At 44.6% G+C, this 13,449-nt stretch overlaps 1 protein-coding gene across 1 annotated transcript in view; it reads right to left on the bottom strand.

Annotated features, from left to right (window-relative positions):
- Nucleotides 1-13,449, bottom strand: part of LOC138104892 (sodium-dependent neutral amino acid transporter B(0)AT1-like) — a 30,513-nt gene that overhangs the window by 14,055 nt on the left and 3,009 nt on the right. Inside the window, exon 2 of the mRNA XM_069004205.1 lies at nt 1,143-1,283. Within this exon, the coding sequence (XP_068860306.1) occupies nt 1,143-1,283 (141 nt within the window). The remainder of the gene's footprint in view (nt 1-1,142; nt 1,284-13,449) is intronic.

Genomic DNA, 13,449 nt, shown 5'->3' with positions numbered 1-13,449 from the left:
TGCTGGACACATGTAAAGCTCAACTGATGTGGAATTTTGATTAAATGAGACCCAGATATCTCCTTCTTCCTCAACGTCCCTGCCGAGGTCAGCAGAGGTGGTGTTGTACAGGATGGATGGCTGCCAGGAGGCACAGTCTGTGACCAGGTACAGAATTCACACTGGTGTCTGTCCTCCTCTGCTCCTTCCCAAGTAATCAACGTCTGAGGACTTCTCTGGCAGACAGTAAATGCTAATCATTAGCTCCTGAGGGCTCTCAGGTCCTAAAGAATCTTGAAAAATTCCAGCTGCAATGAACAATTATCTTTTGTAACTGATTTACAAATGCAGTGGATGCCAAAACAGCCCCGTTTCTTCCCTTTCAAGTGTGTGGTTGAGGTTGGAAGGGATCTCTGGAGGTCATCTGGTCCCACCCCCTGATCGAGCAGGGCCACCCAAAGCTGGTTGCCCAGGACCATGTCCAGGCAGACTTTGAATATCTCTCAGGCTGGAGACTCCACAACCTCCCTGGACAGCCTGTGCCAGCACTTGCTCCCCCTTACAAGGTTTCCTGGTGTTCAGAGGCACCTCCTGTGTTTCCTGTGTTATGAGGCAGCTGTGGAGGTTTGTATGTTGTGTGCATAATGCTGGTTTTGCTACATTTTCAAATGGAGTGTTCGAATACTCAGGAGTCTGGTACAGAGGTGAATAAGTTATTTTCTGCAAAATATTGTTCCTGTGGCTTTTGGAATGGCAAGTCTCAGATGCAAAAAAGTAAAATTAGGTGGAGCTGAGGTCTATCAGATAAAGATTCAACTAATATTTATCCACAGAACAGTTACAGAACAATTTTTGGCACACCTAAAGGTTTATCCTAATGGTAAAAACGGCCAGTATGGCTAACATAGAAAATATCTCTGAGGCCTGAAATTGGTCTCAAATTAAAGAAAGATTTTAACAGGGACCATGGTATTTGAGAATGTGAATACAAATTTTCATTGTGCTTTATCATGAATAGTTTGACCTATCAATAAAGAGTTAGGAAGAGGGGAAAAGTAATAGATTCTGAAATCTCTTATGGCACACCAGAATAAAACCCAGAAGATTTGTTCTTTAGATTATCAGTTCAGACTTCTGCTTTCTCAGGCAGCTTTTTGACTTACCAACCCCTTTCAGAGTAGGGTGGATAGAGCTCCATACGCCCACACTGCCTTTCCTCAGCCTTTGACCAATGGCAAACTCAAGGTGAAGCAGGGGGATGCCCTCCAGGACGAGCAAAATCAGGAAAGGGATCATGAAGGCTCCTGGAATGGATAAGAAAAACAACAATTCTGATCAGTGAAGTATTACAACAAAACAAAAACATTAAGTTTGTTGGATGTTGACATAATAAGTGACCTGTAAGCATCTTTGTGGAAACCCTTCTCTGTTTTCTGAGCAATGCTTTGCCTGATTGCCCAGGCAAGGCACTCAATTACATATGTGGTTTCAGGTAGGAATTCTTATTCTTCCCAAGTGACACACATAAACAGAAATTATACACTCTCAAGGTTAAACTTTGAAAAAGCCACCTTTGTATTGCAAGTGGAGGAAAGGTAGAAGTGGAGGAAAGGTAGATACTGTCCTGGAATGACTTCCCCCTTCCCCGCATCCTCCCCCCCTTTTTATTTTTCTGCAAAAGATTATGGTTTTATAGCTGTGACTCATGCAAAGTATATGAAATCATTGAATGAATTAAGCAGAGTACCTCAAAATATTAGGCAGGAGCCTGGGGCTGTCTGCCTAAGACAACAATAAGTTCTTGGCATCTATGTTCAACAACTTTTACGTTTGATTTGAAGACATCTGAAGTACAGGGTTCAAACCTTCTTAATTATTATAAAGTTGGTTAGTACAGGACAAGTATTCTTAATAAATTTTTTCCTGAACAAGGTGTACCTTGGAAATGGGAGATAACACAGAACATCACAGTGGACTATGAAAGTGCAGAGTCAAATGCTTGAATATTGCCACAAATTAGAATTACGGTTATCTGTCATTAGAAAATGTCTTTAACTTCCTAATCTAACAGGAGCAAGTCATTGGAATGCAATAAAAAGAATGCAGACCAGAATGTGAAGGGTTCAGGTCTGGCTGTTTACTGACTTTGCCATCACGTGCAACAAAAATCAGATAGCAAGTGAAAGAGGAAACCTGAAGAATGAAAACCATTCCAGAAACTGAAATTTACTTCCTGGAGATTCCAAGCTATCAAGAAAGCTGGGGTGCTGTGAGCACAGAGCACACCTTTTTAATTTTTTTCCTTTCCTCTTTTTGTGTCTGTGCAAGGTCATGGAACCCCTTTATCTGACTGCTCTGTCATAGACATGTTATGCTTAAAGACTTCTTCTACAGCATCTTCATAAGGTACCTCTGTAAGCATCTGGAGGAAATCCCCTGAGGCTGATAGAGCACTCTTGGCATGTCTGCCATTGAAGGTGGTTCAACTCTGAGAGTCCTGCAGCAAATTTTACATGCTGTGCTGTTGATAGGGAGAGCTATGGTGTTGGGACTGTGCTGCTGCTGAATCTCCCTGTCCTGGAGGGAAAGCAACATCTGCCCAGACTGCTAGAACTGGGCCAGAACGGTGCACTTAAGATTAGTGACAAAAAATGGAGCCTAAATCAGAGTATCAGTCTGCCTGCTGTCTGCTGAAAGCAAAAAGTTCAGACTACCTTTGAATACTTTCTAATGCTGCATAGGAAAGAGCCTGATCTTCCCCCACTTCTGTCAACAGAGATGGTAGCTATCAAAAAAGATTTTTCTTTGACAGGTAGGATAAGGAACAACTGGTCATAGCTTGAAAAGACTATAAAGGTTGTACATTTCCTTATTCAACAAGATCTTTGACCAGGGAGATAATTTCTAATTAAGTCCTTAAGTGATCTTACTGTGACCTGACAAAAAAAAAAAAGATGTGTCTCAATTAGGAGCACCTGAGCGGAACTAACTGCCAGTACACGCTTAAGTTTCAAGGCATGATCTAAAATCCCTGCAAGCTGAGTTTCAAAGGATGACAAGGACTTATCCTCAGTGCAAATGGGGAGTGTTTGGATCAGGCAGCTGTACAGATCTATCTTTTGGACTTAACTGTTACTGGCGCTGAAGAAGGGCTTTATCAGAGAGAGTTGAGAGTGTGGTATGGCAGAGGCCTATATGGCATCCAAAAGAGCAGGTAACAAGAAAAGATCCAGATGAGGCAGCCATATAAACTCTGTAGGATCAGGTTTCAGATTCTTATGAGGTGTCTTGGGCTTGAAACAGAGAGAATACTCTGGAATATAAAACTGCTGGTATAAACACAATGATTGTGTCTTTCTCTGATCTTACCCTCATGAGAGCTCCTGGTCAGAGTGTGACACGAGGGAAACTGCACCAGCCTGACATGGGGCTGGAGCACAGGGCATATTTATAGCTGCTTGCACTTCCATGCATTGGTAAGTAACTCTATCTTTGTGAAAGGCCAGAGACTGCGTGTGGAGGCTGTCCCACTGACTCTCCCATCAGGAGGGAAGAGTGGGCTCCCTCCCAAAGGAAAGGAAGCCATCAGGATGTAAGGGGATGGAATGCAACAGTGAGGGGGTACTCACTGCATACACTGCAAAAATCTTGTTTTCTATGATAGCAAAAGTAAAACAGTTAGGAGAAGTGTTATTCACAGAAAGAGGGTGGAGAATCAGGAAAGAACAAACTGTTTGAAGCCAAACTTGCATGCACTGCATGTCTAATCAGATGAATTGGGGCCCTTAGGTGCACACCAGTTCCAGCACAGCTAGGGAAGTCCATAAAGAAAAAAAGGGACAAGCCTTTAGAAACTGAAAGGACAAACTGAGTCAGTTCCTTGCAGTGACTGAGTCTGACACGGTTTCAATGAGTCCCAGAACCTCTCCCAACATGGGCAAAACCTTTGTACTGTCAACAGTGATGCCAGGCACAGGTGGATGAGGAGTCCATTGCCATTTCTGGGTTAGATGCCTTTCAGCTGCCAGTCAACAAAGCATGGAGAGAGGGCTGCCCTGTTATATCTGACAGTAGTAGCTCCTGCAGTCAGTAAATTTGTAGAAGTCCCTGGAGTGGTGGGAAACAGAGGAATGAACCTTGTTTTGGAAGAGATCCTAGGCCCTCAAAAAGTGGAATATGCCGTATATGTTTCACAGGTTTGTGACATGAAAATACACAGTCAGAAAGACATGAGTCAGGAATTGACTGCTTTAGCACTGACACCATTTGTAACAATATCTCAACTAAGACCACAATGCTAAATTTGAATTTGCAGCTAGGGGAGTTCACTTCCCTCAAAACTAGGGTGGATCATCATAATTCACTCTTTTCTGGCTGTTCCGGTTTGGCCAAATTTAGAAATATATCCTCTGAGAGAAGGCACAGCTACCCCTTCCCCCCCAGGTTCGGGAAAAAATAAATTTTCCTCGAAGGAAAGTGAAGAAGATAAAACTATTTATTTACCAAACACACGGGAAAAGGAAAATAAGGCTAAATAATAAAATGTTTCACTGTGGAGGAAAAAAAAACCTGGGAAAGTGTTAAGAGTCCTCCCTTTGGTCTCCTCGGCGCTGGGGCTTGGGCCAGGGCCAGGCCCTCTGTGCCCGGTGGAAAGTCCTCCCGATGTGCTCTGAGGTTGAAAAAACAGTCCAGTATAAAAGGGAGAAAATCTGGAATTCCAGAGAAGGAAAAACAAAGTCCAACTCTCAGTCTCTCTCTCTCCGGAGAACAAGAAGCTGAAACAACTGGTCAAAAGCTGACTGGAAAGCAGCAAGCCGGGTGCTTCCTCGCTCTCCTCCCGCAGCTGAAAAAAAAAACCTGCTATCTCTGTGTGACCTTGAACAAGCTGCAAACTGCCCTGAAAAAGTTTTGCTCAGTTTTTTCCTTCCCCCTCTCAGGCTCAGTTTAGAGGCACAGAAAGGCACAAAAATTAATTTTGGGCATAGGCAGCGATATGGGATACACATCATAACGTCACCCCAAGACATTCCACCCCTTATCCCATATTGTTGGCTCAATGCCCAAACTAAGATATTCTAATTCTACACACACATTAATACATATATATATATACACAGCTATATATGAACAGTGACAGTGACAATCAGCAAGCAGGGGTATACAAGCATTTCACACAACAATCAGATCTCCCTGTGGTACACAACGTGTTGTTCCATCTTTCTGCATTACCCACCATGTGCAACCAGGTCCCTGAGCAAAGACCACCCCACGGGTGGGTTTGTCTGCACTCGAGGCAGAATTTATCCACACAGGCTTTCCTAACAGACCTCTGACATGCACTACTGGGACCTTATCTCCATCTGTTGTATTCAGGGATTCAGATTGGGCTGGACCAGCTCTATTGGTGGAACCTCGGGTGTTAACTAACCAGGTGGCCTTTGCTAGATGCTGTTCCCAATTTTTGAAAGTTCCCCCACCTAGTGCCTTCAAAGTGGTTTTCAACAATCCATTGCACCGTTCCACTTTGCCTGCAGCTGGTGCATGGTAAGGGATGTGGTACACCCACTCAATGCCATGTTCTCTAGCCCAGGTGTTAATAAGGCTGTTCTTAAAATGAGTCCCATTGTCAGATTCAATTCTCTCAGGGGTACCATGCCTCCAAAGGACTTGCTTTTCGAGGCCCAGGATGGTGTTCCGGGCCGTAGCGTGAGGCACAGGGTAGGTCTCCAGCCATCCAGTGGTGGCTTCTACCATTGTGAGCACATGGCGCTTGCCTTGGCGGGTTTGAGGCAGTGTGATGTAATCAATCTGCCAGGCCTCCCCATACTTGTATTTGGACCACCGCCCACCATACCACAGGGGCTTCACCCGCTTGGCCTGCTTGATCGCAGCGCATGTCTCACAGTCATGGATCACCTGGGAGATACTGTCCATGGTCAGATCCACCCCTCGATCTCGTGCCCACTTATAGGTGGCATCTCTGCCCTGATGGCCTGAGGCATCATGGGCCCATCGAGCTAGGAACAACTCTCCCTTGTGTTTCCAGTCCAAGTCTACCTGTGACACTTCTATCTTTGCAGCCTGATCTACCTGCCTGTTGTTTTGGTGTTCTTCATTAGCCCTACTCTTGGGGACATGAGCATCTACATGGCGGACTTTCACAACCAGCTTTCTTACTCGGGCAGCAATGTTTTTCCACTCTTCAGCAGCCCAGATTGGTTTTCCCCTACGTTGCCAATTAGCTTTTTCCCACTTTTCTAACCATCCCCACAGAGCATTGGCTACCATCCATGAATCAGTGTAGAGGTAGAGCTTTGGCCACTTCTCCCTTTCAGCAATGTCCAGGGCTAGTTGAACAGCTTTGAGTTCAGCGAGTTGGCTTGATCCACCTTCTCCTTCAGTAGCTTCGGCAACCCGTCGTGTGGGACTCCATACGGCTGCTTTCCACTTTCGTTTCATCCCTACGATGCGACAAGAACCGTCGGTGAAAAGAGCGTAGCGTGTGTCTTCTGATGGCAGTTGGTTGTACGGTGGAGCTTCTTCAGCGCGTGTCACTTGTTCTTCTTCATCAGCGAGACCAAAGTTTTCACCTTCTGGCCAGTTTGTGATTATTTCCAAAATCCCAGGGCGATTCAATTTTCCGATACAGGCGCGCTGTGTGATGAGAGCAATCCATTTGCTCCATGTGGCATTGGTGGCGTGGTGGGTAGAGGGAACCTCTGCTTTGAACATCCACCCCAGCACTGGTAGTCGGGGTGCCAGGAGGAGTTGTGCCTCAGTGCCAATTACCTCTGAGGCAGCTTTGATTCCTTCATAGGCTGCCAAGATTTCCTTCTCTGTTGGAGTGTAGTTGGCTTCAGACCCTCTGTAGTTTCGGCTCCAAAATCCCAGTGGTCGACCTCGAGTCTCACCAGACACCTTCTGCCAAAGGCTCCAGGACAGGCCATTGTTCCCGGCTGCAGAGTAGAGCACGTTCTTCACTTCGGGTCCTGTCCTGACTGGGCCAAGGGCTACGGCGTGAGCGATTTCCTGCTTGATTTGGGCAAAAGCTTGTTGCTGTTCGGGGCCCCAATGGAAATCGTTCTTCTTGCGGGTAACCAGGTAGAGAGGGCTCACAATCTGGCTGTACTCAGGAATGTGCATCCTCCAAAAGCCTATGGCACCTAGGAAAGCTTGTGTTTCCTTCTTGTTGGTTGGTGGAGACATTGCAGTGATCTTATTGATGACCTCAGCGGGAATCTGACGCCGTCCATCTTGCCACTTCACTCCCAGGAACTGGATCTCTCGGGCAGGTCCCTTGACTTTGCTCTTCTTGATGGCGAAACCAGCTTCCAGGAGAATCCGGATAACTTTCTCTCCTTTATCAAACACTTCTGCTGCAGTGTTCCCCCACACAATGATGTCATCAATGTACTGCAAATGTTCTGGAGCCTCACCCTTTTCTAGTGCAATCTGGATTAGTCCATGGCAGATGGTGGGACTGTGCTTCCACCCCTGGGGCAGTCGGTTCCAGGTATACTGCACACCCCTCCAGGTGAAAGCAAACTGAGGCCTGCACTCTGCTGCCAGAGGAATGGAGAAAAATGCATTGGCAATGTCAATAGTAGCATACCACTTCGCTGCTTTGGACTCTAGCTCATACTGGAGCTCCAACATGTCCGGCACAGCAGCGCTCAGTGGTGGAGTCACTTCATTCAAGGCACGATAGTCCACAGTCAATCTCCATTCTCCTTCAGATTTGCGCACAGGCCAAATGGGACTATTGAAGGGTGAGTGGGTCTTGCTGACCACCCCTTGGCTCTCCAGCTCACGGATCATCTTGTGGATGGGAATCACAGCATCTCGAGTTGTCCGGTACTGTCGGCGATGCACTGTCGAGGTAGCAATTGGTACTTTTTGTTCTTCCACCTTCAGAAGGCCGACTGCAGACGGGTTTTCTGATAGCCCAGGCAAAGTGTTCAATTGCTTACTGCCCTCTGTCTCCACAGCAGCTATTCCAAAAGCCCACTTGAGTCCCTTTGGGTCTCTAAAATACCCGTTCCGGAGGAAGTCTATGCCCAAAATGCACGGGGCCTCTGGGCCAGTCACAATGAGATGCTTCTTCCACTCAGTTCCAGTCAGGCTCACCTCAGCTTCCACCAAGGTCAAATTTTGTGATCCACCCGTTACACCAGAAATAGAAACAGATTCTACCCCCACATGCTGCGATGGAATTATTGTACACTGCGCACCAGTGTCAACCAAGGCATCATATTTTTGTGGTTCTGATGTACCAGGCCAACGAATCCACACAGTCCAAAAAACGCGGTTTTCCCTGACCTCTACCTGGCTAGAGGCAGGGCCCCTCTATGCCTGGTTATCCTTCTTTCCCTGGGCCTGTGTCTTAGAGGTTCCTTCATGGGAATTGGACATGCCATCGTCTTTTCCATCATTTCCAGCAGTTTGGCTACAGGCAACTGGAGCTACTTCCTTTTTGGTAGATCCTCCTTTCTGAGACTTGCGCTCCTTCAATTCACTCACTCGTGCTGCCAGAGCAGAAGTGGGTTGTCCACCCCACTTCCTCATGTTCTCCCCACTGTCACACAGGAAATTCCACAGCTCACTTCGTGGGATGTGCCTTCTCTCTGGGGAACGTCCGCGGAGAAGGCACTCTTTAATCTCCTGGTGATTCTTCTCCATCTTATCTTCCATTTTCTGCATACGTGTTTCCACAGCTGCGATTCTTGCATGTGTTGGGCCATGCACAGAGTCTGCATATGCTCGGAGCTTCACTGCCATATCCTTCACAGTCTCATTCGCACCATAGTCCGGTTTCATTATTGCTAAAGCAGAAGCGTATTCTGGTGGCCCAAGGTGTATGAGTTTTCGCCACATGTATGGAATAACTCTGGCCCGGTCTGGACTCCTCAATCCTGGGTCATTTGCAAAGACAACCTCTACCACCCCTAGTTCTCTCAGGCGTTGGATCCCTTGCTCTATGGTCTTCCATGGGGTTTGCTGCATGTAGAGATCATCTCCACACATATATCTTTCAGCCACGCCTGTTAAAACTCGTCTCCAGACACTGGTAGAATCAGCCCCCCTTTTCATCGCTTGGTCGATCACTGGATCATGTGACAGGGATCCCAAATGCCTCGCTTCAGCACCGTCCAGCATCACATCATCACCTGCCGCATCCCAAATACGGACCATCCAACTTATTATGGATTCATCGGACCGTCGGGTGTAATCCTTTCTTAGGCTGTGAAGGTCCTTTATGGACATGGACTCAGTAATGGTTTCTGTGCCTGAGTCAGATGGTGGTTTTGAGGTTCCTTCCCCTGCATCTTTTGAGGTCTCTTCCCCTGCATCATCATCATCTTTCACTGGGCGATCAGTTTTGGTGGTGTGCTTCTTCCTCGTGACAGGAGCCACTGTAAGTGGCTTAGACTCTCCATCTGGTTTGGGCTTGCTGTCTGGTTTATCTGCAGCCTGAGTGACTGGGGTATCTGCAGGCTTTGCTGATTTATCTTCCTGTCTCTCTACCATTACATGCTGCAGTGTGCGATAGGCATATGCCAAAGCCCAACATATTGCAAGGAGCTTGTTCTCATTGGAATTGTCATTATATTTCTCTTTCAGATATTTCGCCACCTCAGCTGGTTTCTGAACTTGTTCAGGGGGAAACTTGCAAACCATTGGGTCAGAGAATTTCTTCAAGATTTGGCCCATATCCTCCCATTCCCCACACCACTCAGGATGTTCCACCTCTGGGTCAGGTGTCTCAGCAGTCACCCTGGAAATCTGAGCTCTCATTCTAGACAAGCTGCGAGACATATGGAGGAAGCTTAGGAGATACAATACCACGAAGATGATGTCTTTAACATCCAGGGGAAACTGAACATTCTCAAAAGATAACCTACCAAATTTAAAGGGAAGGGAAACCTCGTCTCCTCCTCCTCTAACAATCTGGGTGCAATTACTAATAAATTCCCAAAACAGGCTACTGAAGCTAGGACTGGGGTTAGGACGGAGAAACCATTTATCATACACACTCCGAACAGCTGCCCGTACCTCTGTCAACTTCTTGTAAATCATTATCACCGAGCACAGCAAGATAGAAATCCTGATTCGTCTCCCTGCTCTGTAAAATTTACATATCAGGGACAAGATTTGAGCAAGTTGTGGATAGGCAAACAACCCTAGGGACCAAAAAAAAACCAGTACCTCAATGAAGCCTAAGGACCAAAAAGACATGAGTACATCAAGCCAGAGAGACATTATGAACTCAACCACCATGGTGATTACTTTACCCCAACACAGAATAAACAAATTCAAACCAAAATGTAATTAGCACAGTTTTTTCACTTTCCTTCGAGCCACGCAGTTGGGCGCCACTAAATTTGTTCCGGTTTGGCCAAATTTAGAAATATATCCTCTGAGAGAAGGCACAGCTACCCCTTCCCCCCCAGGTTCGGGAAAAAATAAATTTTCCTCGAAGGAAAGTGAAGAAGATAAAACTATTTATTTACCAAACACACGGGAAAAGGAAAATAAGGCTAAATAATAAAATGTTTCACTGTGGAGGAAAAAAAAACCTGGGAAAGTGTTAAGAGTCCTCCCTTTGGTCTCCTCGGCGCTGGGGCTTGGGCCAGGGCCAGGCCCTCTGTGCCCGGTGGAAAGTCCTCCCGATGTGCTCTGAGGTTGAAAAAACAGTCCAGTATAAAAGGGAGAAAATCTGGAATTCCAGAGAAGGAAAAACAAAGTCCAACTCTCAGTCTCTCTCTCTCCGGAGAACAAGAAGCTGAAACAACTGGTCAAAAGCTGACTGGAAAGCAGCAAGCCGGGTGCTTCCTCGCTCTCCTCCCGCAGCTGAAAAAAAAAACCTGCTATCTCTGTGTGACCTTGAACAAGCTGCAAACTGCCCTGAAAAAGTTTTGCTCAGTTTTTTCCTTCCCCCTCTCAGGCTCAGTTTAGAGGCACAGAAAGGCACAAAAATTAATTTTGGGCATAGGCAGCGATATGGGATACACATCATAACGTCACCCCAAGACACTGGCATTACAAAATAACCACTGTTCTCCAAAGTGAGACAGCACCAGCCTGAGGCTCCTGGATCTATCATGGAGCTGCTCCACAAGGATGTTCTTGCAAGGACTGATCGGTCTCCTGAGGAGGGGATATAGTTGAGATGTGAGAAGTGAGGAAGAAAACAAATGAGATACTCTTCTTCTTGAAGATGATGTCCATATAGTTCTTTTCCTGAAGGGATAGACTGGCACAGAAGAAACAGAGGAATAGTCAGCAAAGTTGGAGGTTTAGCAAACATCTACGAATAACAAATCATAATGAGTCTTTCAGTCTTTGACTAATAAAAAGTATGTCCCAAGTCAGTTTTTCTTCTGGCTTTCCTCTAGAACCTTTTCAGTTTGGCAGTCTGCATTTTTACAGTAGTAGCTAGTTTTTATTGCAAGCAAGGTGAACCATGCTGATTTCAAAAATTGATAATTTTTTAGTAAGAAGGGGTTTTGTGTGTGGCTAAATGACATGCTTTATAGAAGTCTGAGAATACCATGTCTGTACAGCTACCTTTGGCAACTGGCTTCAATAAAAAATATCTTTTATGGTGCACTAATCACTTTTCAGTGATTAGTCATTCATCCTAATGTGTGCCACAAAGGGTTCAGCATTTTGAATAGCATTTTATGTATTTGAAACTACCAACATTTAGCTGTAGGAATATTGTTATATTTTCAAGAGAAATAAAATTACAGCTCTCAATTATATATTACACTTCTTTTCTCTTTCTTGGGTTCTTTGGTTTCTAGGGTTCAATTCTAGCAGCCAGCTCAGAAATCCACCTCTGCTGTATTTTCCCTTCCTCTCAATTTTCCCCCAACCTTTCTGAAAGAAGACACAATGGAAAAATAGTAATTTGACTTGGAAAAGCTGCTGTATAGGATCATAGAGTCATTATGGTTGGAAAAGACCTCTAAGATCATGGAGTCCAAACACTAACCACAGTGTTCACCACAACACCATGTCCCCAGGTACCACACCCACACACCTTTGGAACACTTCCAGGTTCACATGGGACACAAAAAGATAAACCAATACTTTTTAAGCAGTCACAATTTTATGATCCTAACAAATGAACCAATGATGTGAAAATAGACCCTGTATAGATGCACACAAACAATGATTGATATTGCAGTCTGTAAACCTTACAGCTGAGATATTAGATTCTCATCCTGTTCCAATAATGTATTGCAAAATAAATAATATTTGGTTTGAACATCTGTATAGCTGTTATTCTCTCTTTAATCTAAGAGCTTCTTGTGTCAAATTGAAAAAAATCATTTTTGCTTGCACATTATTCCTCACGAAGGGAAGGCAGGCAGACTTCAGATGGAGGTGTTTTACTATACTAACATGATCTTAGACCTCAACTGTAGCATCATGTCATTTCATCAACTGCTAAGTGAGGAATTGCTGATGTCATTACTGTCACTTCTTTCAGTGTGGCATGCACAGAGATAAAAAAGTTCTCCTTCATGCAGTGGCAAGGTTTCCATATGCGAGCTGTAGAGTTAGAGACTTCTTTTAAATCAATGGTTTGAACATTAAATATGCATCCTCTTTTTTATAATGGTCATCAGGGATAAAATGAAAATGTTTAACAGTTGATTAAATGACATGTTGCTCAATATAGATTAAACAAAAGCTATGAGCAACGTCAGAGGCAGCTATCAAATGAAAGGAAATTTCCATCTCATTAAGCTGGTGAAAGAGGCAAACACCACACCTTTTACATTGTGTGCATATTGAACTCTATTTTGCCTTTGGTAATGATGGATTTGACAACTTTTAAGACATTAAAGGATAAAATGTGCTTTGCCCTACAAATTTCACTGGGGTAAGTATTCAATTTTTAATAATATAAACTCATAATCTATCACAACAAAAGTAAGTAAATTATGTAACCACCAATTTCTTTCAGTGTATTAGGGTATCTCAGTGTTAAAATATTATCACAGTGTTGTATTTAGGAAGAAGCAGCTCTCAAATAATTCCAGATTTAAGTTCAACCTCTGAAAATAAATGTTACTTATAAACTCAGTGTTCCTAACTACCTTCACTACAGACAATTTTCAGAGAAAAAAATCTCCCTTCTTTGAAGTCCAAGTACCACACAAGGGTAAATTTTATACTTCACTGTAGTCCATTTATGTTTCACAAGGGATGTAAAATGTGCAAGCACCGGTCCACAGAGTAAGTGGACATCCAGCTTCATTCAGGGCTGTCCTTGGCTGAAATACTCTCTACACCACTGCTACCAGACCTCACCCATCCAAAATGATCCAAACATTCATCCATACAACTCATATTCAGAAGGAAAGAAGTTAAGATAGCAAAGCAAATCCTTAGAAATTAGAAAGAATTTTCAGGAGACAATCCATGCAACCTTGTTTCTGCCCATAGCTAATATCT

This window comes from Aphelocoma coerulescens, chromosome 2 (assembly GCF_041296385.1).
Source record: "Aphelocoma coerulescens isolate FSJ_1873_10779 chromosome 2, UR_Acoe_1.0, whole genome shotgun sequence".
NCBI classification, from domain to species: Eukaryota; Metazoa; Chordata; class Aves; order Passeriformes; family Corvidae; genus Aphelocoma; species Aphelocoma coerulescens.
The sequence above is the reverse complement of the archived record's forward strand: the minus strand, read 5'-3'. Positions and strand labels throughout refer to the sequence as shown.